We start from the raw sequence: 27,884 nt of genomic DNA on the forward strand, positions 1-27,884 counted from the left end.
AAAAGAATAATAAAAATACATTATGATAATTTACAGGTTACAGCTTATATAAGTCTTTCGAAGGTGAAATATGCAAAGAAGTACGTTTAAAATCTGTTTAATAAAATGTTGACCTGTAAATTAAACTTCCTCAATATTTTCGTTTAGATCGGGTTCGATATGTAAATAAATTATCCTTGACGTCATCTGTAAAAGTACAACATTGAATGTTATGTTATAATCTACAAAAATAATGACGGATTTCTTCAAATCCGCTTTCGGTGTGTTAACTGGGAATATATCTGGACCAGAGAATGATTTTGTTGGACAAGTTGTGGAACTAGGACAGCAAAAACTTCGTGTACGAAGAGTTATAGCGGAAGGTACGTGCAAGCTCATGATATCGGAAAATCCTCCCACCGAGCATTATAATGACAAATTTCCCGAGTAAAGGAATATATAGTGTCCTTGAACATTATATGCCTTCGTAAAATTTTGGTATTTTGTGAAAGGTCTTTCTCTTGAAATATCGAAATCAATCATATCGGTATTTAAGAATCGTCAACAACAATAAGTAATATTTACAAAGAATTGTTGTTTGTTGGTATGATGCACATCCTCAGTGACTTCTCTAAGACCTTCTTTCAGTGAGAACTTGAGTTCAGATATCATGTGTGCCCTCAATTGATTTTAAGGGGAAGAAGGACCTTGAGCTGAAAAAATACTTGTCATTCAATTTTTTTTTATATTTTGTATATTTCTAATTAACTATGTCCCACATATCTTAAAGCAGAAATATCATTAGGTTTCTGACCTTATTTTCGAGATATTGATTAACAAATACTATGTCCTACAGTATCTAAGTGGAGTTTTAATTCTCCATGTTTCCGGGCTCATTACTCTGTCCACAATGGGATTTTTTAAGCATTTATAAAAAAATATGTAAGTGGACATGTATCTTTTAAAATATTTTAGAGTATGAATAGGGTTAAAGATTCGAAAAAGCAAGTTTCTTCTATCACTCTGCATCTGGATAGGGAAAATTACGTACTTTTTAAGACAACTTAAACAACATAAAACGTAATTTACAAAAAATTCTATCATTCAATATTTTTAAATTTACCTTGAAATGCAAGTCCTTCGTATTATTGATTTACTGTAAAAATCTCGAATGGTGAAGCTGACCTCAATATTGCACAGGACATCGTGAAAGAAGGCATAAGCATGACAAAACCGTGTCATGTTTACATTTCCCGAGTACAGGAAAAACCAACTATGACGTCACGCGTAAGCTAAATAAGCAAAATAAGATATACCTACATAAGATTTCCGTCATCAGCAATGCAAAAATAATTTTTGCGTTCCCCGTTTCTCAGAATATTTCATCAAATACTGATTATGACCTGTTTTTACATAAAAATACCGCCCCTGTATTCACCGAGTATGATCTTGCTGTACTAACAGATCGTGTATGACGTCACCGACTTTTTGGACGCGCAGTTTAGGGAAACAGAGGAGTGGATCAAACAATTTCATAATTTGTTAATTTTACAAGAATGTTAAAACTTTTTATTTTTTATACATAAGATGGTAATCAAAGTAAACAAATTGTCAAAAATTAATACAAGAACTGATGCTTTACATGTTTTGCACTTATATAAACGGAGACTATGACATAGTTAAACAGAGTCATGTGACCATGTGTCCTTCATCCCCTTAATCTAATTCTCCTTATTTTACCTCTCCATCCCACAATCCCAACTGAGAAAACTAAAATAGTAAGATTGTAAAAAGACAGAACCTGATTGAACAGCTAATATGTTGTGGATTGGATATGTACATCAGATACACTATATGCAATGGGGGGGGGGGGGGGAGGCAAAAAAAATTAGTGATGTAATGATTGTCACCGACTTTTGATTAGCAGTCATCATATTTAATGAAACAATATTAAAAATCAGCATGATCAGTTGGTATTTTCATAATCAACATCAGTAATTTTTCATTGTATGGTCTAATCTTCCTCCTTTTTTACCATGAGCTAACAAAGATGGAACCTGATTGAACACAACAATTATGGCAGATGAAGATAGTTCATCTGAGACAGATAAAACAAAAATGAAAGTTAGAAACAACAGATCTTTTTCCATTAAAAACCAAATTAAAAGCATGAGACTTCATTTCTTGTAACAAGATAAGTGATGAACCTGCATCCAGAAAGACGTCATAGATATGACACAGCCATCTGTAGCAAAAAATTAACAAATTAGAGTAGATAAACTATGTGACCAAGCTTATTATATTTACAGTCTCAAATTTATATTTAAAATATCTACTTTTAAATATCAATTTGAATATGAATTTAGATAATTATGTTTTACATTGATTTCAATAGTTAATAATGAGGGATAAGGGATAAGGACTTCCAAATAAAAAGAAGAAATATTACTAGAATTTGATTGTGATAAGATACTGACTGCAGCAAATACAGTAAAACACGATTATACCAAAGTGCCAGGGAAGGACGATTTTGTTTTGTTATAAGCGTAATTCGTTATACATGTATCAATCAAGTTTACAATGCATAATAAAGTCACAGGAAATGAAAATCACATCGCTGGAAGCATCAATTCATAATAATCGTGTTCACTATAACCGTGTTTTACTGTCATTAAAAGGTTCATGGAATACACAACACATTTAAAAAAAAATTGTAATTTGGGGTAAAATAATATTCAATATTAATTTATTGTGTCCTTAAACAAATTTTTGATTATTTTTGATTAATCAGTCAAAAAATTTTTTAACATATATGCCTTCTCCTTTCAGGTGGCTATGCTTTTGTGTATGTTGCACAAGATGTCACCACTGGAAAAGATTATGCCCTTAAGGTAAGGGCATGTATTCCAACAAATAATAATATAATGGTTGTGACATTAGCACTAAATGTTATATATTTCATTTCCAAAATTTAAGAAAGAACCTCAAATTCTTAAAGTATATATATAGAAATTGCTGTCATTTTTAAAGTAAAAAGAATTTTTGAATTTGTAAAGATATTTACAGTAAACTAATTACTATTTGCAACAACTTATTCTGAATATTCTCGCGATTTGTCAGTTTGATCTATCAGGTGCTAATAATTTTGGTGACAGAGGAAACATTCCACATATGTTCACAATTAAATAAATTGTTCATGGCAAGATATAGAAAGCCACCTGTAAATAACAGTTGATTTACAATAATTTATTATTAAATGATTTTTTTTCCCTCAGAGGTTACTTGCCCATGACAAAGAAAAGAACCAAATGGTTATAGATGAAATCAAATTCCTTGTATCCTTTTTTATGCCTGCTGTGTTTGGTAACATCACAGTTTGACATGAACACTATACTTTTCATGTAAATTAATCTCAAAAGTCAAATCTATAGACTAATGAATTCTTCCCCTTGGCTTAATTCTTACACTTTGCTACCAATACAATTAGTTGATTTGAGAGAGAATTATTGAATATAGGTATACATGTATGAATTTTAATTATTGAAAACTTTAACATGCCCAGGCAGCCATGGATACATGCAATTTTGTTCACCCACTGCAAAATGTGTGCATCTCGGGTGTTCGGGGACATGGTTATTTCAAACACTAAGATAATTGATGTTTGTTTGTTAAAAGAGTTAAAAATTCTGATCTAATCACTCCCTGTGTATATTTTACATAAGTTTTTTGTTTAGTAAGTAAATATGCTTAGTATATCCATAAAATCTGGAAAGTGCTATTTTGGTATTTAATATTTTCCTGTGTTATGAATCCTTATTTCATTAAATGGATAATGGATATCATTTTATTTACAGTTGAACTTCGATACCTCAAACACTATCTCAAATACCATGGATATGTCCAAGTTATTTGGAAGTCCCAACCACTTATTCTTGAAGTATTTTACTCTTGATATCTCAAATACTCAGATGTCTAGAAGTTTTTCACTAGTCCCATCAAGTTCAAGATAATGACGTTTAACTGTATTTTCAAATGGGAAATAATTTACTGGTGCCATAAAGAAATTACTTTAATTGTCACATCTGTGTGTCCATCTTTTTTCTGCTTTTTACATCGTAGCTTACCGGTACTCCCTTTCTTATTATCATAAGACAGTAACTTGTATTTGAATAGACATGCATGGGAGCTTGAGTAACCTAAATTTGTTGTTTATTATATCCATTACAATTTAGTAATTGGAGAAATATGGGAGGATTCATAAATTTTCATAAGTGGTTGGGGGGAGGGGGCAATTTCCAGTAAAATAAAAAAAACCTTACTCAAGTATTTTCATTTGGGAGGATTACTGTGTAAGTAAATGAGGAATCGAGGATACATATACTTTTTTCATCTCGTTTTCGGTGCTTTGTAATTTCATTAATTTTCTGTTTTTATTTATGAGACTAGTATACTTGAGTTAGCAGTATCTATGGCATACCCCTTTACCATGTTTACAACTGTTTTTGCCTTAACCTTGCCAACAGAAAAAGCTAACAGGTCATCCCAACATTGTACAGTTTATTGCTGCTGCCTCAGACTCGGACAAAGGACAATCAGAGTATCTACTGCTAACGGAGCTCTGTACAGGTGGGTATATTTCATAGATACAGGTAGGTGTATCTCTGATTCTCATAGAAACAGAAAGGTATATCTCAGGAACAGGTGGACATAGGTACAGGTGAATGAATCTCTTAGGTACAGGTAGGTGTATCTCATAGAAACAGAAAAGTATATCTCAGGAACAGGTGGGCATAGGTACAGGTGGATGAATCTCTTAGGTATGGGTGGATGTATGTCATAGGTACAGGTGGATGATCTCATAGGTACAGTTGGATGATCTCATAGGTACAGTAGGGTATATCTTGGACTATCTCCTGGGTACAGGTAGATGTATTTCAAAGGTACATGTTATTGTGTCTTGTAGGTGAAGGTGGGTGTATCAAATTCAAAAGGTGAACGTTAATGTGTATTAGGCTGTTATTTGTTCATAAATCTAAACTTAAATGGGATGCATTGATTACCCCCCTGGAATTTGTAGTTACCTTTAGCCTTTTCACAAAGACATACATGTGAATAGGAAGAAAACAAATCATAAAAAAGATTTCAGTAAAATTCACCAGGATTTCCAGGGAATTCGAAATAACCTGAATTTGACTTGAACTTTTAATCATGAAAAACTTTCATCATGGGATGGTGACCACAAAAAAGTTTATGGTTTATTGTTGCCTTCATCATAGAAGTCCACCAGTTAAGTGTGTTTTTTTTTTTCCAGGTCAGCTAGTTGATGTGTTGAACAGTGCTGGCTCACCATTACCCTGCAATGATGTTATTCAGATCTTTTACCAAACGTGCCGTGCAGTGCAGCACATGCATAGACAAAATCCCCCAATTATTCATAGAGATTTAAAGGTAAGTAGATGCAATGTTTCACTCCAAGCTATAGGCTAAGGTTCAGATCAAAAAGTGTTCATATATGTTGTTGTTTGCAAGTTTTTGACTTTTTAAAAACAAATTTCTCCAAAATGACTTGCCTCCAAGCGTTCCCAGATTTATCAATTTTATTCTTTATTTAAATGAGACAACACCAATTTCAAAGTAGAGATAATTAGGAAATGGTAAAAATAGGGATTAAAAGATTGTTTGTTGAAAAGGAAGCATCTTATAGCTTTCGTATAAAAATTGTCTGAATCACTACTTTTGGCTGGCTTTGGCACCCTTACGATTTTTCTTAAATTTGACAATAACTCGAGAACTAAGTGACTCAAGTAGGTATTTAGGCCCATGGACAATGCGTTTTTATGTTTTACATGTTTCACATATTTGTCAAAACTGTGTCCCCTTTGCTCATGATATGCACATTTATTGCCGTACACATCAAAGTAAGTGATGATTTTTTTGAGGAAGTTTTTCTTTAGCAAACATGCACTATATTTTTTACCTAATGATAATCAAATACATCATTAAAAATATGCAAAATTATGGAATACTTCAAATTTTTATTCCAATCAAAAAAGAATTATATTTCTTACTGATTGAAGGCTGAGAATCTGTTGATAAGTTCTAAACACATGATCAAGCTGTGTGACTTTGGTAGTGCTACAACAACAACACATTTTCCTGATGGCTCCTGGTCAGCAATTCAACGAAGTCTGGTGGAAGATGAGGTAAATAATCATTGATTGTTAATCCTCCTTATAAATATTGGGCAGAGTGGAGATTAGACATGAATACTGTATATAGAAAACTTTTCTTCTAATTCGTTATATCATTTCAGATTGCCAAAAACACAACACCTATGTATCGTGCACCTGAAATGTTAGACCTTTATCAAAACTTCCCGATCTGTGAAGCTAGTGATGTTTGGGTAGGTATTAAGAGTTATAAAAACATTGCTTATCAGAAAATTAAGATTTTGAACTTTCCATGCTATTAGTTTATAAATTCAATGAGGAGTAAACATAAGAAAAATTTAAAGCTATCATTTTTAAAAATGACTGTAAGCATGGATATTTCATGATTGGTAGTATGATAGTTGACACATAGTCTCAAAGTTACTTGGTATGTTTCATTTGCAGTTTTGATGGAATTATAGTTTGTCTTGAATATTATAATAATTCTCCACTTCATGTATGAGTAACACTATTTCAAGATTCCACTAGAACACTAAGTATGCATTTATAGTGTACATGCAGCAGTAATGTAATCTGATGTTTCATATCCAGAAAGACAGAACCATCATGTTAAGTATAATCTCAGAGACATCTAGGTAAATGTGTACTCTTCCATATCAATGATATTAGAATCAATTCAATTGATTTGACCATTTGACCCAGCACCCTGTTATGTGGATTTACAAAGAAAATAATGTCTGCCTGAATGACCACAAATAGATACCTAAATATGTACAACCTGAGGCACTAAAAAATCCTACATGTTACTTGACACAGGTAATTGACCCATAACAACATTATATTATACTTTTGTGATCTAATTTTATTCTTTTTTTAAAACTTTTCAGGCTTTGGGGTGTTTACTATATATGCTTTGCTTTGGTAACCACCCATTTGAGGATTCAGCCAAGCTGAGAATCATCAATGCTAACTACACCATTCCAAGTGCAGACACCCAGTACACAGTTCTGCATGATCTCATTAGTGAGTGAAAATATATGTCCATTTGTCAAAAAGTGTCATCATACATTAGACAACTTTTTTATACCCTTGGTACCAAAGTCTATCCATTTGCCTGTTTATTCATCTGTATGTCAGTAGACACAAGGTTATTAATAAGCTTACGACATTTTTGGTCTCTCTCTGGCTTATATATCATGGAGTATTCCCACCATATTTGCAAAAATATTTCCATAGACTTCAAGTGCAAATTTAATGATTTGGTGCATCTTTGTATGTTTTTGTCTTTGCATAACATTTATTTGAAATATACAAGTACCATGTGCTGATTTTGCCCCTGTGTTTATCAGTCTTATTAAGGCTATTCAAGTTTTGAAGTACATGTATATCTGCCATAAGAATAAATGAGGTTATGGCCATTTTTTTTTTGCCTAAATCCAAACTTTGATGGAAAATTCAGAAATTGTATTCAACCAGGACAGTATTTTCAGACTTCAGATCATTAATTTTTTGCATTAAATATGGTAATCAGAAGATTTTATAAATTCAGTCATATTACAGAGAAACAGATCAGCTTCTTCCAAATGCATGAGATGAAATTATGCTAGATCATTGCATGCTGTTAAGAACAAGACGTTTTGTATTTATCTGATTTTCTTCCAGAGAGTATGCTACAAGTGGACCCAAATGACCGACCAACTGTTCATGATATAGTTGACAGACTTCAAGAAATAGCAATAGCTAAAAATGTCAACTTAAAAGGACCTTTACATATAGCAGAAAATATTCCAGCAAATATAGGTAAGCAAAAAAAACAATCCCGATACACACTTATGCGCACAAGAAAACCAAAGAAAAAGAATTGTTCTGGATAAAAGAAGGGGGGGGGGGTAGGAATCACTCCTTCAATTTGTGTATTACAATCTGGCATTAATTTTTTATGCTAAAAAACTTCATGCTGATGCATGAACTTTCATAATCATTAATGTTCTCACTTCAAGTTTATTCAAATCATTGCTTTCCTATTAAAAAAATATTTCAACTTTAAAGTGATAAACCCATGGGTAAATGGAAGATTAAGGCATTATCATGATGTTCAAACTAAGCCTTTCTTGTTAAAAGACTTGAAGGTGAAACTTCATTCAAATGATTTATACATGTATTCAGAAAAAAGAGACCAAAATCATTTTCCAAGCTACTTTACTGAAGTGTTTTTATGCCCCGCCATGAATGTTTGTCATGTCCGTCTTCCGTTGCTCTGTTCAAAGGTCAGTTTCAAAGAAACTGTCCAAGATATTTTTATCAAACTTCATATGCTGATAGATATTGATGAGGGCTATGCAACTGCATCAAAATTTTTGGACTTTGACCTTTCATTTGACCTTGACCTCACTTTCCTTAAATTAGTGTTTAGCTCAGTTTTAAAGATACCATTCAAGGTAGTGTAATCAAACTTCATATGTTGATACATACTGATGTAAGCTATTCCACTGCATCAACATTTTTGACCTTTACCTTTTCTTTGACCTTGACCTCACTTTTCGTAAATTAATGTTTAGCTCAGTTTTTAAAGATACCATTCAATACAGTGTTATCAAACTTCATATGTTGATACATACTGATGAGAGCTATTCAACTGCATCAACATTTTTGACCTTGACCATTCCTTTGACCTTTTGACCTCACTTTTCTTAAATTAGTGTCAAACTTCATATGCTGATACATATTGATGTAAGCTATTCAACTGCATTAATATTTTTTACCTTGACCTTTCCTTTGACCTTGACCTCACTTTTCTCAATTTGTGTTTAACTTAGTTTTAAAGAAAACATTCATAATATTTTTATCAAACTTCATATGCTAATACATACTGATGTAACCTTTTCAACTGCATCAACATTTTTTGACCTTGACCTTTCCTTTGACCTTACCTTCATTTATTTTAAATTAGTGTTTAGCTCAGTTTTAGATAAACCATTCAATATATTTTTATCAATCTTAAATATGCTGATACGTATTTGTGAGAATTATTCAACTGCATCAAAAACATTTGACCTTGAACTTTCCTGTGACCTTGACCTCACTTTTCTTAGATTTGCATTTTGCTTAATTTTAAAGAAACCATTTAAGATATATTTATGTAAGTTTATGCACTTATACATAATTTGGTGAGAATTTATCACCTATTTCCAACATTTTAGATTTCAATTTCAATTTTAAAGAAACTGTTCAAGATATTCTCATGAAACTTCATACACTAATACAAATTTTCATGTTGCATTACTAATATACCCTCGGCTGGGGAATTCATGTCCTATGGACATATTTTTAGTTTTTTTAAATGATAGGAATTATCAGGATATGTTAAAGATGGTGTAATGACAATTCAAATCTCATGTACTTCAATTTTTTTTTTTTTAGGAAAGTGCATAATTCTTTTGAATTTGCATGTGTAAAATCAGTTTTTAAGGAGCAACAATAATTTTGTCAAATACATATATTGTACATTTGTTAATATCATGTAATAAAGTAAATTGAATGTGTTCAAGTCCAGTATTTTCTTTAGATTAGGACACAGCAAGCTACCTACCAGTAAATCGTTTTGTCAGTTTGAGTTGCAAGTGATATTATTTAGGGAACTTTGTCAATCAGCAATTTTTTTTTTTTAGTAATAGACAGTGCAGAAACACATCGGCGACCTAATTCTGTGTTCTATGATGAGGGGGAGAGAGCTGAGAACTATCCCCCACCCCCCACACAAAGTGCAAATGCTTCCTCAATATTCAACTCTTTGAGAGGTGGAGCTGGAAATTTGATGAAAAATATTAAAGATGCATCAGCAAAAGTTATAGAAACTGTATCAGCGTATGTCTTTACAAGTTACCATAAATTCTGCTCTATGATATAGTCAACTATAGATTTCTGCTGTAAATATTAAATTATTTGTAATATACTTATTTTTTTTTTTTTTAATTTCAGTACAATGGGAAAGACAGATTTGGACATCAGCTACATTACATCAAGAATCGCAGGTATGAGCATATTATAGTGGATGAAATAAGTTCAATATTCTTAGATAACGCCTCACTTTATAACTGATATATTCTACATTCAACATATAGATGTATGATATTTATATTGGTGAATAGAATGATATAGATTGAAGAACAAAGAAATAGAAAGGGTTTATGGGGGTAGGGGGTCAATATGTCTTAATGATAATTTATGCTACAATTTCTTAACTAGTTCTTAACATTAGAATATGATTGCATCATACATTGCCCTTGAATAATTTTTATTAGGTAATCAAATCAGGTAAGCCTTAATTTTGTTGTTTTTTTTCCAGTGATGTCATTTCCAGCTGAGGGAGTAGAGTCTGCTTTTAAGAACAACATTGACGAGGTCCGCAGTTATTTAGAGAGTAGGCATAAAGACTGTTATGCCGTGTACAATCTGTCACAAAGGACATACAGAGCCATCAAGTTTGAGAATAGAGTGAGAAAATTATTTTCATTGAGCTGACATTCTCAGATCTTTTTCATGATTGTTAAATGGAGATAGATTTTTATTGGGGTAAAAAGCTAGCCAGTACAAATGCTTGAGCTTAGGCTTTTGTTAATGTAATTTGAACTTCGTTATACATGTATTTTGAATACTGATTTCTCAAATTCCATGGATATGGTGAAGTGATTTGGAAGTCCCAATCACTTATTCTTTAGTATTTTACCCTCAATAACTCCAATCCTTGTATATCTTGAAGTTTTTTTTGGTCCCATCAAGTTTGAGATAATGAGGTTTGACTATATTCATTGATTCCTTGAAGTTTGCATTGAAAAAATTGCTTGTGCAGCCCAATGTATGGGTGTCTTTTGAAGGAATAAACTCTTCTCAAGTGGTGTCTCCACCCAGTGCACCATTGTAAATTTGTTGACTTTATGGGTTGTAATGCATTGCAAAACTATAATTTCCTTTAATGTTGTATGTTATTAGGCTATAGTTTATGTATTATAGAGGTTAAAGATGTTTTGTTTTTCTGCTTTTAGGTGTCTGAATGTGGATGGCCTCCTAAGAAAGCTCCTTTACTTACCAGTCTCTTTCAAGTCTGTCAGAACATGCTTCTGTGGCTGCGACAGAATCCAAAAAACATCTGTGTCATTCATTGCATCGTAATTTTTCTTATCTTTCATGTCACAAAATATTTTAATGCTGCAAATTTTCTTTTTATAGTAAATTTGCATAAATCTTTTTCATGGAAACAAGTTCAAAGCAAACACATGAAATTAAATACACAAAGAAAACTCAGATTTTGTCACTGAGTATCAAATATCATCAAAAATAGCTGAATGTAACAAGGTATGGATGTACATTCAAATTAAGCCCAACCAGGAGATTGCTATAATAATGTTTAACTTTATATTCTGAGAAACATTGGTTGTAAGGACTCCATTACATGTATAAATAAGATTTTTTTTTTTACATTAGAATAAGGATGTTATGAGATTTTAATGATGCTACATGGAGCATTTGTATATGCATGTACATGCATGTGAGGAGAATTTTTTCCATTACAATTGTAAATGTATTTTAATCAAGATTTTTGTATGTTTTTCAGGATGGCAAAGCTTCATCTGCAACTGTAGTGGGGGCATTCCTGTCATTTGTCCATCTGTTCGAGTCACCTGAACAAAGTATTCACATGTTCTCCATGAAACGAGGCCCACCAGGAGTCACTCCTTCACAGAAAAGGTTGTTTTATAGCATAATTACATTTGCAGTGTAAATTCTCCCAAGATTTTTATCAGTTTTAGTCAACTGTTTTTATGATAAATAATAATGCTTAGAAATCTGTTTGTTTATTGGTTGTTGACAAATTAGTTTTGCCAGTCAGAGCTCAGCATACATACAGGTATATGTGTGCTTGCATTCAGTTTATTATAGGATTAAGGATTTTTAGCTCACCTGAGCCGAAGGCTCAAGTGAGCTTTTCTGATCACATTTTGTCCGTCGTCCGTCCGTCTGTCCGTCTGTCTGTCCGTCTGTCTGTCTGTCCGTCCGTCTGTAAACTTTTCACATTTTTGACTTCTTCTCAAGAACCACCGGGCCAATTTTGACCAAACTTGGTACAAAGCATCCTTGGGTGAAGGGGAATTTAAATTGTTAAAATGAAGGGCCAAGTCCCCTCACAAGGGGAGATAATCAAGAGAAGACAAAAATAGGGTGGGGTCATTAAAAAATCTTCTTCTCAAGAACCACAGGGCCAGTAAAGCTGAAACTTATATGGAAGCATCCTGGGGTAGTGTAGATTCTAAATTGTTCAAATCATGACCCCCGGGGGTAGGGCGGGGCCACAATGTGGAATCAATGTTTTACATAGAAATATATAGGAAAAATCTTTAAAAATCTTCTTCTCAAGAACCACTGGGCCAGAAAAGCTGAAACTTATGTGGAAGCATCCTGGGGTAGTGTAGATTCTAAATTGTAAAAATCATGACCCCCGGGGGTAGGGAGGGGCCACAATAGGGAATCCAAGTTTTACATTGAAATATATAGGAAAAATCTTTAAAAATCTTCTTCTCAAGAACCACTGAGCCAGAAAAGCTGAAACTTATGTGGAAGCATCCTGGGATAGTGTAGATTCTAAATTGTTCAAATCATGACCCCCGGGGATAGGGCGGGGCCACAATAGGGAATCCAAGTTTTACATTGAAATATATAGGAAAAATCTTTAAAAATCTTCTTCTCAAGAACCACTGAGCCAGAAAAGCTGAAACTCATGTGGAAGCATCCTGGGGTAGTGTAGATTCTAAATTGTTCAAATCATGACCCCCGGGGGTAGGGCAGGGCCACAATAGGGAATCCAAGTTTTACATTGAAATATATAGGAAAATTTTTAAAATCTTCTTCTCAAGAACCACTGAGCCAGAAAAGCTGAAACTTATGTGGAAGCATCCTGGGATAGTGTAGATTCTAAATTGTTAAAATCATGACCCCCGGGGGTAGGGCAGGGCCACAATAGGGAAAATAAGTTTTGCATTGAAATATATAGGAAAAATCTTTAAAAATCTTCTTCTCAAGAACCACTGGGCCAGAAAAGCTGAAACTTATGTGGAAGCATCCTGAGATAGTGTAGATTCTAAATTGTTCAAATCAGGACCCCCGGGGGTAGGGCAGGGCCACAATAGGGAATCCAAGTTTTACATTGAAATATATAGGAAAAATCTTTAAAAATCTTCTTCTCAAGAACCACTGAGCCAGAAAAGCCGAAACTTACGTGGAAGCATCCTGGGGTAGTGTAGATTCTAAATTATTCAAATCATGACCCCCGGGGGTAGGGTGGGGCCACAATAGGGAATCCAAGTTTTACATTGAAATATATAGGAAAAATCTTTAAAAATCTTCTTCTCAAGAACCACTGAGCCAGAAAAGCTGAAACTTATGTGGAAGCATCCTGGGATAGTGTAGATTCTAAATTGTTCAAATCATGACCCCCGGGGGTAGGGCAGGGCCACAATAGGGAAAATAAGTTTTGCATTGAAATATATAGGAAAAATCTTTAAAAATCTTCTTCTCAAGAACCACTGAGCCAGAAAAGCTGAAACTTATGTGGAAGCATCCTGAGATAGTGTAGATTCTAAATTGTTCAAATCAGGACCCCCGGGGGTAGGGCAGGGCCACAATAGGGAATCCAAGTTTTACATTGAAATATATAGGAAAAATCTTTAAAAATCTTCTTCTCAAGAACCACTGAGCCAGAAAAGCCGAAACTTACGTGGAAGCATCCTGGGGTAGTGTAGATTCTAAATTGTTCAAATCATGACCCCCGGGGGTAGGGTGGGGCCACAATAGGGAATCCAAGTTTTACATTGAAATATATAGGAAAAATCTTTAAAAATCTTCTTCTCAAGAACCACTGAGCCAGAAAAGCTGAAACTTATGTGGAAGCATCCTGGGATAGTGTAGATTCTAAATTGTTCAAATCATGACCCCCGGGGGTAGGGCAGGGCCACAATAGGGAATCCAAGTTTTACATTGAAATATATAGGAAAATTTTTAAAATCTTCTTCTCAAGAACCACTGAGCCAGAAAAGCTGAAACTTATGTGGAAGCATCCTGGGATAGTGTAGATTCTAAATTGTTAAAATCATGACCCCCGGGGGTAGGGCAGGGCCACAATAGGGAAAATAAGTTTTGCATTGAAATATATAGGAAAAATCTTTAAAAATCTTCTTCTCAAGAACCACTGAGCCAGAAAAGCTGAAACTTATGTGGAAGCATCCTGAGATAGTGTAGATTCTAAATTGTTCAAATCAGGACCCCCGGGGGTAGGGCAGGGCCACAATAGGGAATCCAAGTTTTACATTGAAATATATAGGAAAAATCTTTAAAAATCTTCTTCTCAAGAACCACTGAGCCAGAAAAGCTGAAACTCATGTGGAAACATCCTGGGGTAGTGTAGATTCTAAATTGTTCAAATCATGACCCCCGGGGGTAGGGCAGGGCCACAATAGGGAATCCAAGTTTTACATTGAAATATATAGGAAGAATCTTTAAAAATCTTCTTCTCAAGAACCACTGGGCCAGAAAAGCTGAAACTTATGTGGAAGCATCCTGGGATAGTGTAGATTCTAAATTGTTCAAATCATGACCCCCGGGGGTAGGGCAGGGCCACAATAGGGAAAATAAGTTTTGCATTGAAATATATAGGAAAAATCTTTAAAAATCTTCTTCTCAAGAACCACTGAGCCAGAAAAGCTGAAACTTATGTGGAAGCATCCTGAGATAGTGTAGATTCTAAATTGTTCAAATCAGGACCCCCGGGGGTAGGGCAGGGCCACAATAGGGAATCCAAGTTTTACATTGAAATATATAGGAAAAATCTTTAAAAATCTTCTTCTCAAGAACCACTGAGCCAGAAAAGCCGAAACTTACGTGGAAGCATCCTGGGGTAGTGTAGATTCTAAATTGTTCAAATCATGACCCCCGGGGGTAGGGTGGGGCCACAATAGGGAATCCAAGTTTTACATTGAAATATATAGGAAGAATCTTTAAAAATCTTCTTCTCAAGAACCACTGAGCCAGAAAAGCTGAAACTTATGTGGAAGCATCCTGGGATAGTGTAGATTCTAAATTGTTCAAATCATGACCCCCAGGGATAGGGCGGGGCCACAATAGGGAATCCAAGTTTTACATTGAAATATATAGGAAGAATCTTTAAAAATCTTCTTCTCAAGAACCACTGAGCCAGAAAAGCTGAAACTTATGTGGAAACATCCTGGGATAGTGTAGATTCTAAATTGTTCAAATCATGACCCCGGGGGTAGGGTGGGGCCACAATAGGGAAACATTGAAATATATAGGAAAAATCTTTAAAAATCTTCTCAAGAACCACTGGACCAGAAAAACTGAAACTTATGTGGAAGCATCGTGGGATAGTGTTGATTCTAAATTGTTAAAATCATGACCCCCGGGGCTAGGGCGGGGCCACAATAGGTATTACAAGGGGGGAAGTCTGGTAATGAACAGCATGGCTAAAGTTACTCAGGTGAGCGATGTGGCCCATGGGCCTCTTGTTAAAATTATTTTCACTAGAAATAAGACTGTTTATAATCATTTCAGCAAAATGTATTTCTATATTGGAGAGTGACTTATCTATCAGTAACCTCTCCTGTAGTTACTGATCAGCAGGTGATTAAATTGTTGACTTGTTTTGTAGATATATTGGATATATATCTGACATGGTTGCTGATACTCCATATGTTCCCCACAACTGTGCTGTTCTACTGAAATCTATGACATTATCCCCTGTTCCACTTTTTAACAAAATGAGGTAATAAAGGATTGATGCATTTTTAGCTCACCTCGACGAAGTCGAGATGAGCTTATGCTATACCCCCGGCGTCGGCGTCGGCGTCGGTGTCGGCGTCGGCGTTAGCGTCGGCGTCCCAGGTTAAAGTTTTAGGAGCAAGTCCCATTCCCAAGTAACTATAAGCCCTACCTGGACCAAACTTGCATGGATGATGCATCTAGGGATGGACACTACCACACTTGCTTTGGATGCTGGATCTGACCTAGATTTTCCAGATGAGTGACCAGGTTAAAGTTTTAGGAGCAGGTCCATTCCCAAGTAACTATAAGCCCTACCTGGACCAAACTTGCATGGATGATGCATCTAGGGATGGACACTACCACACTTGTTTCGGATGCTGGATCTGATGTAGATTTTCCAGATGAGTGACCAGGTTAAAGTTTTAGGAGCAGGTCCATTCCCAAGTAACTATAAGCCCTACCTGGACCAAACTTGCATGGATGATGCATCTAGGGATGGACACTACCACACTTGCTTTGGATGCTGGATCTGACCTAGATTTTCCGGATGAGTGACCAGGTTAAAGTTTTAGGAGCAGGTCCATTCCCAAGTAACTATCAGCCCTACCTGGACCAAACTTGCATGGATGATGCATCTAGGGATGGACACTACAACACTTGCTTCGGATGCTGGATCTGACCTAGATTTTCCGGATGAGTGACCAGGTTAAAGTTTTAGGAGCAGGTCCATTCCCAAGTAACTATAAGCCCTACCTGGACCAAACTTGCATGGATGATGCATCTAGGGATGGACACTACCACACTTGCTTCGGATGCTGGATCTGACCTAGATTTTCCGGATGAGTGACCAGGTTAAAGTTTTAGGAGCAGGTCCATTCCCAAGTAACTATAAGCCCTACCTTGACCAAACTTGCATGGATGATGCATCTAGGGATGGACATGGCCAAACTTAGTTCGGATGCTGGATCTGACCTAGATTTTCCAGATGTGTACCAGGTTAAAGTTTTAGGAGCAGGTCCATTCCCAAGTAACTGTAAGCCCTACCTGGACCAAACTTGCATGGATGATGCATCCAGGGATGGACACTACCACACTTGCTTCGGAAGCTGGATCTGACCTAGATTTTCCACATGTGAGACCAGGTTTAGATTTAGGAGTAGTCTCGTTCCCAAGTAACTATAAGCCCTACCTGGACCAAACTTGCATGGATGATGCATCTAGGGATGTACACTAACCAACCTGCTTCGAATGCTGGATCTGACCTAGATTTTCCACATGAGTGAATTTTAGCCATATTTTAACCAAATTAGCATGGATGATGTATCTAGGGATGGATACTTCCAGACTTGCCTTGGATTCTGAATCTGACGTACATTTTCCAGATGAGTGACCAGGGTAATTATTTGGAGTAGCTATATAATATTATGGCCTGTTATGATTAAACTTGCATAGATGGTGCATCTAAGGATGAAAACTTCCAGACTTGCTTTGGATGTTGGAACTGACCAAAATTTTCTTGATTACTAAACAGGTCAAAAGTTTTTTGAGCAGATCTATAATTAAATCAAACTTGCATGGATATTGATCTTGGGATGTACCCTAACTAGAAAAAAATATGATGTGAAATTTGCCTTACATGTAGATAACATTCGTCGAGGTGAGCTTCGTAATCTTTGATTACCTATGTTTAACTAATGGCAATGTTCATATCAGTTAGAAGATCTTTCTCGTTTACTTGTATACACATTCTGAAATCTTCATATATCTGCAACAATTGTCTCACTGTGTCACAATATTAAACCAATAAAATTATGTAAAATTAACTTTCAGACACAATCCTGGTGTTGAACTCAGATATTTTTAGGTCAGATCAACAAATTATTTTGATTTAATTCAAATAATTTTTTTTTTTTGAAAAGTGAATGGAATTTGGCAGGAGACACAACATATTTTAGCACACTTATTACCTATTTGATGTTGCACTTTGGGGTAAAAGGTGTGTAATCACATTCTTTCTACTGTTGATTTTCAGGAATGGATGCAGACCATTTGTTGAGGTTTATGTTGATGAAGAAAGGATCCTCACAACTTCTCAGGAATATGACAAAATGAAGTAAGAATGCTTTCTTCAAAAAAAAAAAATTCTACTCATTTAAACAAAAAATGGCTGTGTCCTCTAGATTTACAGTAAACTTTTTAAACATTGATTCTGAACTAAATCCCAGACAGCTCCAAAGAGTCAAATACTATTTTTGTGCTTGTTTTGAGAGTTTCACAACTTCATATAGAAGATTGTAATTCTAGTCCACAGGTAGTGTAGAATCAAGACAAAGGAAGGACCTTTGATTTGGTTTCATGATTTAAAATTATCAGTGAATTGAAATAAACATTTATATTCTGTTCTCAAGTGCAGAATTCCTTGGCTCAAACAGTTGAATCAATATTCGACCTTACATTTAATCATTACATGTGGATTATTTTATTCCTTTAGAGGTTATCAGGTAGAAGACGGATCAGCTATACTTCCTGTTAACACCACGGCTTTAGGAGATGTTACTGTTGTTGTGTACCATGCCAGATCTACTTTTGGGGGCAAAGTTCAAGGAAAGGTAAGGAAAAATCTAGTTTTGAAAGAAGATACATACAGTGTATGTGCTTGTCAAATTTATATCTTAACATCACTAACTTGGCATGTTGATTATTTATTTGTATTATATTTGTGCCTGTGATGAATATGGATATTGTTATAATTATTAAACCCTGCAAGTCCTGTGTTTGTTGTAATACCATATATACTCACCTATAAGTCGGTCCACCTATAAGTTGGTTGTATTTTTTAAGCTTAAATTAGAGGGATCGACCTGCTAAAATACCAATCTTTTTATAACTCGCATATAAGTCGGATAAAGATTTCTGGACCAAAGTTTATCTCCCAAAAAATCGAATTATTGGCGAGTATATACGGTATTATTGTTAGATGTTGTCAGTGGAATTTTGATCATCAATCCTTAATTCTTTGCTTACTCCATCCCTTAGTGTAAATGTTGAAAGCTGGTGTTGTACCAGGTTATTATATACAGTTCTGTTGTCATTGCAGTTTTCTTTAATGCTGCTTTCTCAGTAGGTCAGTTAAATTAACATACAATTTATATTTTTTTATTTTCAAAGATAACATCTATGAAGATGTTTCAAGTTCAGTTTAACACTGGAATGGTCAGACCAGGGACAACATCAATGAAGTTTACACAGTGAGTAGCTGCTAAATTCCCAGAGTCATCTAATGATACCATCTGCTACATCTTGTTGGTTTTTGTGTTTCAAAACTATGAAAACAAAAGGACAGACTAAGTATAACAAAAAGCAAATTACATTATATTAATACAAAGTAAAAAACTAAAACACCACAACAAAAGATATCAAATATTAAGTTGCATGACTTGCATCTCAATTTTTTTTCGCAAAAAGATTGATTGGTATCAATACTTTAAAAATATTGCAACGTGGGTATTGTTTTCAGAAAAGGGAATTGATTTTTGAGCAGTAGATTTCCTCAGAATTGCAGAAATAACATGGTCAGGAATAACATAAGTGTATATGGAAATGTCATTAAATAGTGTAGAAAAGATTCCCCCTAAGTTAATTGCTTGCTGTAGAAAGGCAATGGGGTAGGAAGGTGGAGGCAGTATTCTGATAACATGGATAAATATGGGCTGCATTCAAGATTATAGCAGCTAGTCTAGATACATGTATCTAGATTTATTGAATGCACATTATGAATAAACACTTGTTGTCTATGTAGTGGCTAAGTTAGCATATTGTTCAAGATCGTTCTATGTAGAGCTGCATAGCCGCTAGAACCTTTAATACTCTCCTGAAATCCACCTCTCAAAGTTGATAAATGTCAAAATGCCCACAAGATTTAATATTTTTATGCCCCGCCATGAATATGGCCGGGGCATATAGTGTTTGTCATGTCCGTCTTCCGTCCTTCTGTCCTTCTGTCTGTCCTTCCGTCACACTTTGTGTTTAGCTCTGTTCAAAGCTCAGTTCAAAGAAACTATCCAAAATATTTTTATCAAGCTTCATATGCTGATAGATATTGATGAGAGCTATGCAACTGCATCAACATTTTTTGACCTTGACCTTTCATTTGACCTTGACCTCACTTTTCTTAAATTAGGGTTTAGCTCAGTTTTAAAGATACCATTCAAGATAGTGTAATGAAACTTCATATGTTGATACATACTGATGTAAGCTATTCAACTGCATCAACATTTTTTGACCTTGACCTTTCATTTGACCTTGACCTCACTTTTCTTAAATTAGGGTTTAGCTCAGTTTTAAAGATACCATTCAAGATAGTGTAATCAAACTTCATATGCTGATACATACTGATGAGAGCTATTCAACTGCATCAACATTTTTTGACCTTAACCTTTCCTTTGACCTTGACCTCACTTTTCTTAAATTATTGTCAAACTTCATATGCTGATACATACTGATGAGAGCTATTCCACTGCATCACTATTTTTTGACCTTGACTTTTCCTTTGACCTTGACCTCACTTTTTTTAAATTAAAGTCAAACTTCATATGCTGATACATACTGATGTAAGCTATTCAACTGCATCAATATTTTCACCTTGACCTTTCCTTTGACCTTGACCTCACTTTTCTCAATTTGTGTTAAAATGTTGCATTACTAATATACCCTCGGCGGGGCATTCATGTCCTATGGACATATTTCTAGTTTTTTTAAAATTTGAGAATATTTAAGTGCTAGATTGGACACCATTCTCTCCACAGTTCACATTGTTAAGAAATTTTGAAGTGGACATATGAGGAGGTGTAATTTATAAAAGAGTAGGTTTACAGATAGTAAAAAGGAACACATTTATTGAAAACATAGTAATGCAACAAAGTGATGTTTTTTCTCAAAGTAAATTGAGTTTGTCATTTTTATCAGTGATCAATTTTCTCAATACATGTACAAAGTATTGTATAAAAACCTTATTTTTTCATCTCAGTCTAGTACAACTGAATGCTAGCCTTTGTATCTTTTTCCTTATACAGTCAATTTGCCAACATTTATTACAGTTTTGATTTATAAATTACGAAGTACATATGTAATTACAAGAGAAATGTGCTTGCTATTGATATTTAGAACATTTATTTAATTTTAAGCATAATTCATCTTTTTGGGGGTTTCAGATTTGATTTAGACCAGTTAGATACTGCTGAAAAATATCCTGAACTGTTTTGTGTAATGCTGGATTTAGCTGTGTCTAAGAATGAAAGGCCTACAAATAAAGGACAACCCTGGAAATCCTTTGATGGCTCAAAGTTATCCCCCAAGATTCTCTTTTCCAACAAAGAAGAAATGCATGACACATTTAAAGATTACGGTGAGATTTTGACCATGGACTGAAACTCTTTTTTATCTGTCATCATTAGCATAGGCAGGGAATAAAGTGTTTTAGAAATAAGTATAATACTCTAATGCTTCCTTGTATCATTATCTTCCATACATGAACTGGGAAACAGATATGGTTTTATATTTATTAGGGATGTCAAAATATTTATTTTCTTTAGTCGAATATTCGATTGCATTATTCGAACGACAGTCGAATATATTCGAAACTTTTTCGGAAACTAAAATTTTATTTCAAACTTCACTGGTACATCACATATTTAATCCCAAATCCCCCTTTTTTTTAAATTGATTAAAAAGTTACATAAAATGTTACACACAGATGTTCACTTGGACTTAAAATGTGGATAGCGTGTTTATATTTACTTAATATAGACCGTTAATTTCTCCAAAATGTAGGATTTCACCGTCAATCATGTTCATAAATTGGTCTGTAAAGTCGGTTTTTTAGGAAGCATAAAAAATGACTGTGTGATATATTTTTTTAAAGCTTATTAAAATGATGTGGGGCACATACGGTGACCTTGATAATGTTAAATATTTGGAAATACTTTTTGTACCAATTATCAAAATGTCTTTAGAATATGTAAAAGAATATTAATTTTATAATAATTGTCGTAGTGTCCAAACATGTCACGGCTATAATGGGTACATGATATGAGATCAAGTCCAATTAATAGTTTTACAAAGAAAGCGCAGTATGGCGAGATAATTTTATTATGAAAACAACACATTAATTGACAATAATTCACGCGGAAGTGAAGCGTTTTTAATCACTGTACTTTCAACATGTAAAGTCAGCAGTTTTTAATGAGGTAAATTATCTTATCGACTATGTCTGAGGGAAGACGGTTTCTCAATTTTAGGCTGAGAATTCCAACTCTTTATCACTCTTTTATTGAATTTATTTATTCGAATGTCGTTTCGTTATTCGATCGTCGGTCCATTCGACTGATGGTCGAATAGTCGACTATTCGTTGACATCCCTAATATTTATTAAGTTTGCATATACTTGTATAGTCAAATTTCATTATCTTGAATTCAACAGTACCAAGATTAAACTTCGAGATATCCAATGATTCAAGATAACCAGGGTAAAAGCATAAAGAATAAGTGGTTGGGACTACCAACACACTTTGACATCTCTCTATATTCCAGGTATCAGTGTTCAAGATAATATATTCAACTTTGACTAATCCGAAAGTTGTGTATTCCAAAATTCTGCCTAATACAATGACAATCTTTACCCCTGTTCAGTAAATTCAATTGTTCATAACATTGTCTAGACTGGAATGTTGTCTAATCCAGCAAATTTCTAAGGAACCAGAGGTATCTGGATTAGACAAGTTTTACTGTACTTGTATTCAAAAGCTCATTATAAATGAATCTCTCATTCGCAAAACTTATTTTCTTTTAAAACTCTTATTTAATTTTACAGGAGTGACAAAAAGAGCCAAGTCTCAGTTATCTAGATCATCTAGTCAGAGTTCTAGTGGACAGACCAGCCCAGAACATGTTCCAAACATGCCCAACAAGGAGTCCTCAACAGAGAATCAGGACCAAAGAAAAGAAAGGATTACAAAATACAATGAAGAGAAATCAAAAGCAAATGTGGCTTCCAGTGCAGCAAGTTTTCTTTCCTCTCTGTCTTGGCAGAATTCACATCAAGAAGAGAACCAAGATAAGGATAAACAGAGCAATTTTTTAAGCAGAGAGGAGGGGGAAGGGTTATTGTCTGGTAGTGATGATGATGAGTTTGCTGCACTGTCAGAACAGAGGAGCAAACCTGTCAATGCAGAGACTTTGTTAGATTTTAGTGAGGACAAAAGTGATGTAAGGAAAACTGAGGAACAGGTTAATTCATCAGATATAGGAGATAAAAGCAACAATGAACCTCTAAATCAACAACAAACATTTGATCCGTTTGCAGACTTTGGTTCCTTTAGTTCAAACAATGAGGTTCAGTCAAACAAAGACTCGAGATCTACAGAGGAAAATGGTTTCTTATTTGATGCATTCCAAGACCATAGTTCAGCAAACTTAAAAACAAATGGAAGTGTATCAAATGTTGATAACTTGCTAGATTCATTTTCATCAAGTACTGAACAATCACAAACAACCAATACAAAGAAAGATGACATGTTTGACTTTTTAAATGATACTTCCAGTGGGTCTAAGGATGATGTTAATCTCTTAGGTTCCTGGGACATCCACAATGTAAAAGATTCTATTCCCACTGTTAACATTCCCAGAAACAACTCTAGCTCGAGCATGCATCAGAGTAGCTCTGCTTCTAACTTTCAACAGTTTTCAGGAATGGGCAATGCAAACATTCCAAGAAATAGTAGTGGGACGTTTACAACCGGCCAAAAACAGCCATTGTTTGGCCAGAGTCGCTCAGGAAACAATTCCCCTCTCACAATAGGTCAAAATGTCAAAGGACAATCTACAAATTCATCATATGACCCTTTTGCTGAATTTGGTAATTTGATTTTATGACCTTTTATAAAAAAAGAGCAAATTTACATTATTTTCTCCATTTTGAATTGTTATGATTTTTCATTTTCAGGTAACCTAAGTGCTGGTAGTAAAGGTAATTTCAGTGGTAGTTTTCCCAACTTGAACAAACCTCCACAGCAGCCAACCCCTAAACCACCAGCAACTAGTGGACCTAAAACACAAGGGTCACCCAAAGTTGCAAGACCCCAGAATCCTCCAAAACAACAGACTTACAGTAAACCTAATTACAATGTTGGAGGATTTGTCACAGGCGGAAGAGATGAAAGGGGCACTAGAAAACCATTTGGTAACTAATTTCTGTATGGCGCTGTTAACAATTAAAAAAATGGATCTTAGATGCAACATTGTTTGTCTTCTAAGATCATGACAGATATAGTTTTAGATGTGGACTAATTACCGGTAATATATTTTTATTGAAAAAAAAGTTCAAGTGGGATTAAGATCTTGATTGTTTAACATACAAATTCAGGGTTAACAAACATGATAGATAGATTAATACATTTGCATAATAATGCAAGACTTTTTTTTGTCATAGTCTTCCTTTATTTCAACATTATATACTAGGTCCAAAGCCTCAAGTTAGTGAAAGTGCATTTGAAGATCTCCTTGGTAACCACCAGTTTACCAGCTCCAAACAGAGCAGTACACCAAAAACACTGGGAGCCATGAAAAAGCAACAGAGAGCTGAAGAAATGGATCCAGACAAATTAAAAGTAGGATCTGATTTGTCAATATATACATGTATTAGTCATAAAAAGCCTCCAGTTGATGCATGATGTTAAAAAATCTTGGTCTTAGTTTGGTACTACATGTATGTCTCGTTTTTGAATGTGGACTATTGAAGTTGTAGGTATGTAACTTTTAAAAGGCAGGAACAATTATTCTCACTATCAATGTCAGTATTTTTTTTTATTACACATGCACTTGAAGTACATGTATGAATAAATCCTGAAAGCCTAAGCTTTTAACTATGTATTAAGTACTAAATGTACTTCCTGATGATTGCATTTTTAAAATGACATACCAACGTATGTTTTGTTTTGTAAGATTATTAACTTTTTCATGTTTATTATAGTTATAAAAGTGATAAGAAATGAATTTGTTGATGACAGGTTTTGGATTGGATAGAAGGGAAGGAACGTAATGTGAGAGCTCTGCTGTGTTCATTAGACAAAGTGTTGTGGGATGGTGAAAATAGGTGGCAACAGGTTGGCATGCATGACTTAGTGACGGCAGACCAAGTGAAAAAAGTCTATCGTAAAGCTGTGCTCTCTGTCCATCCTGACAAGGTAAAGAAATAAAAACAATTGAAGACGGAATAAAAAGCAAAACAAAAATTCTATCAGAAGAAAAACTAAGCTAGTAAGATAAAATGATGTACACATGCAGCTGTGTTACACTTTGTCAATAAAGAAATGAAAAATGCAGACTTGTGCAAAATATTCTTACTCTTGGTTTTACTGTTTTCCAATTCCAAATTGTTTTTAGATTGAAAATTTCATGCATCATTTATAAACAAAATTGAAAGAACGTGTACATATTTTCCTGCTTTTAAACTGATTTTTGGCTGAAAACAAATTAAATGGCATACAAATCAATGTAGTTACTGGTGCTCCAAGCCACTCTAGGGCAGGCTTCAGGGTGGTGTTCCAAGCAGCTTTAATGGAGGCTGCATCAGCTTGTTTGATCAATCCTCCCAGGTATTGCTTCATAGCAAGTTGTAGTCTTTAGAATAATGTTGTACCCTTTTTTATTATTTTTTTTAGCTTGGTGGATCACCCCATGAAGCCTTAGCAAAGTTGATATTTATAGAACTGAATGATGCCTGGGCGCAGTTTGAGGAGGAGGGCATGAAATCCCTGTATTAGGATTCCTCATCATGTACATTGCATAAGTCTTTCTGAAAGGACTCCGCATTGAAAGTTTGCCACTTCAGAAACATTATGATTGGATACATGTATTTATATAAACTATTGACATTATCATACAAAGTGATAGAATTCATTGTATTACACTCATATGGAATATTTATGGATTATGCACTGGAATCAATTTTCTCTAATTTGTATTTTGTACATTTTACTTTTAGATCACAGATTTTATTTTCTTGGTTTACAGTTTTATTTTGTTCCCCCCCCCCCCCCCCCCCCCCCCCCCGAAAAAAAAACAACAACTACAAACAAGCACACACACATGCATAAAGTTTAGAATGTTATTATAGAAAGAGTTACTGCTGTTTTTGTATGTGCTTTTGTTGATTTTTATGTCTATAACCCCCTTCCTGTCTGGGTTATGCCTTTGTATTGAAGTATTAAACTGAAAGTGTTACTTGTCATAACCATAAACCAAATTCATAATTTCAGTCTTTTTTTTTTCTTTTTTAGATTGTAAGGCTTTTTATGGTATTTTACAGTTGTCACATGAGCACTAGAAGTAGTGTTACATTTGGACATCTGGGGTCAGTAAGAATATAGGTATAAACAAATCATGCACAATATCATTTTTTTTTAAAAAAAAACACCTTTTACACATGTATATGTTTCTGTATAATGTAATGCAATTTTCACAGTTGGTATATTTTGCAAATAACCAGAAGTTTTTATTACATGAGCAATATTTTATCATGTTTACATTGTACATCTAATTAAAAAAAAACAAAACATATCACAATGCTTGAAATATGAAAACTGTTTCAAGGCAACAAAATTGCATTTTGATATTTTCTTTTTCTTCTTGGTCTATATTTGACTATTGTATTTGAATCATTTTGAGCTCTTTTCATTTCCCCTGGGTAAAGAATTCTGAGAGAAACAACCAAGCAGTACTACATATAAACCCTGCTTACTCTAGAGTAAAGCATGTATGGTAGAAAACAAATTACATGCAAACTCTTATTATTAAATTAAGTGATGATATGTCTTCTTAAGTTATTATAACAGCTTCTATCTTGATTCATACTCTTATGTGGCATTAACCTTGCATATATGGATAAGAATATACATATGTACATTTTTTTTTTGTGAGATTTTTTTTAACAGAGCCAGATGTGATATGAAAGTAACTTAACAGTAGTAATTGTGTTTAAAAAGTTGCTGATGAAACTTTTATGTAGAGGACAATGTCCCTCCTTTTTAACACAAAACAGATTCTTTAGATTGTGTTATTTAATTTTGCTGGTATGGTACCGTAACTATTATTATTTTTCTGTGAAATTAACCACCGCTGAATAAAATTATCAGTTCACAAGATAAATTATCTGTTACAAGGCACACACATATAATGTGAAATAAAGCAATTGATACCATTGTAGAAAATCATGAAGTTTAAGCACTGTGGAATTAAAATGACTTGCAGTACGTAAATTAAAATTTTTTTAACTTGATCAAAATTTTGTTCCATTTCCCCTTTGTTATTCACTGGGGAAAAATGCCATAGGTTCTTAAACAAAAATCTTGTTTTTAATTGAAAATAAAACAACCCAGTAAATGATATTATTCTGGGTCAGAAAATATTTCTTCTACAATTACCAATCTACATGTATAGATTAACGTGTTGAAGTACAAGGGAAGTGAAACATATTATTTCAAGTCTCACTGGTGTACACAAGCTTTTATTTTTTACAAGGATTTGTTTTGTTTGAAGTAGCAAATGTTATATCTATGAATTGTTGATTATATTAGAACAGACGAAATATTAATTTCCTTATATAATAAAACATGTGTAAATGAAAATGTTGTAATTCTTAAAACATATTGAGAGTAAGCCTGCGGGATAGTTGACTTGCATGTGTTGTAGTGGTAGGTCCTATGCATTGTTCTGAGCAATCTTGTATGAAAATGAAGTATTGTTATTGAAGTTGTATAATTATTTATAATAGATCCTGTAAACAAACATAGTCTAACTATTTGACGTGTAGTATATGGGTATAATAAAGCATTCCACGGATTGATCCTCTGTATT

At 34.3% G+C, this 27,884-nt stretch overlaps 1 protein-coding gene across 1 annotated transcript; it reads left to right on the forward strand.

Moving 5' to 3' along the window:
• The first annotated feature begins 180 nt into the window (after positions 1–180).
• LOC133184114 (cyclin-G-associated kinase-like) lies at positions 181–27,873 on the forward strand. The gene is made up of 24 exons (XM_061318972.1): positions 181–362; positions 2,809–2,870; positions 3,255–3,314; positions 4,503–4,605; positions 5,291–5,427; positions 6,057–6,182; positions 6,293–6,382; positions 7,037–7,172; positions 7,812–7,949; positions 9,818–10,013; positions 10,128–10,180; positions 10,495–10,643; positions 11,192–11,314; positions 11,761–11,894; positions 15,862–15,975; positions 18,007–18,087; positions 18,466–18,583; positions 19,143–19,222; positions 21,185–21,378; positions 22,843–23,886; positions 23,974–24,210; positions 24,489–24,637; positions 25,037–25,213; positions 25,691–27,873. Exons 1-24 carry the CDS (start codon positions 233–235, stop codon positions 25,790–25,792), a joined length of 3,933 nt encoding a protein of 1,310 aa, XP_061174956.1. The 5' UTR covers positions 181–232; the 3' UTR covers positions 25,793–27,873.
• Positions 27,874–27,884: the final 11 nt, after the last annotated feature.

Source organism: Saccostrea echinata, unplaced genomic scaffold, assembly GCF_033153115.1.
Source record: "Saccostrea echinata isolate AGI-Se365-2 ecotype Australia unplaced genomic scaffold, CSIRO_AGI_Sech_v1 ptg000010l, whole genome shotgun sequence".
Classification (NCBI taxonomy): domain Eukaryota; kingdom Metazoa; phylum Mollusca; class Bivalvia; order Ostreida; family Ostreidae; genus Saccostrea; species Saccostrea echinata.

What these genes read in the sequence shown, in the direction of transcription:
- LOC133184114 (XM_061318972.1), top strand. Translation starts at nt 233, where the DNA reads ATGACGGATTTCTTCAAATCCGCTTTCGGTGTGTTAACTGGGAATATA. An exon ending in CATTACATCAAGAATCGCAG is followed by an intron (nt 10,181 to 10,494) that starts GTATGAGCATAT and finishes TTTTTTTTCCAG; the next exon opens with TGATGTCATTTCCAGCTGAG. An exon ending in CCATCAAGTTTGAGAATAGA is followed by an intron (nt 10,644 to 11,191) that starts GTGAGAAAATTA and finishes TTCTGCTTTTAG; the next exon opens with GTGTCTGAATGTGGATGGCC.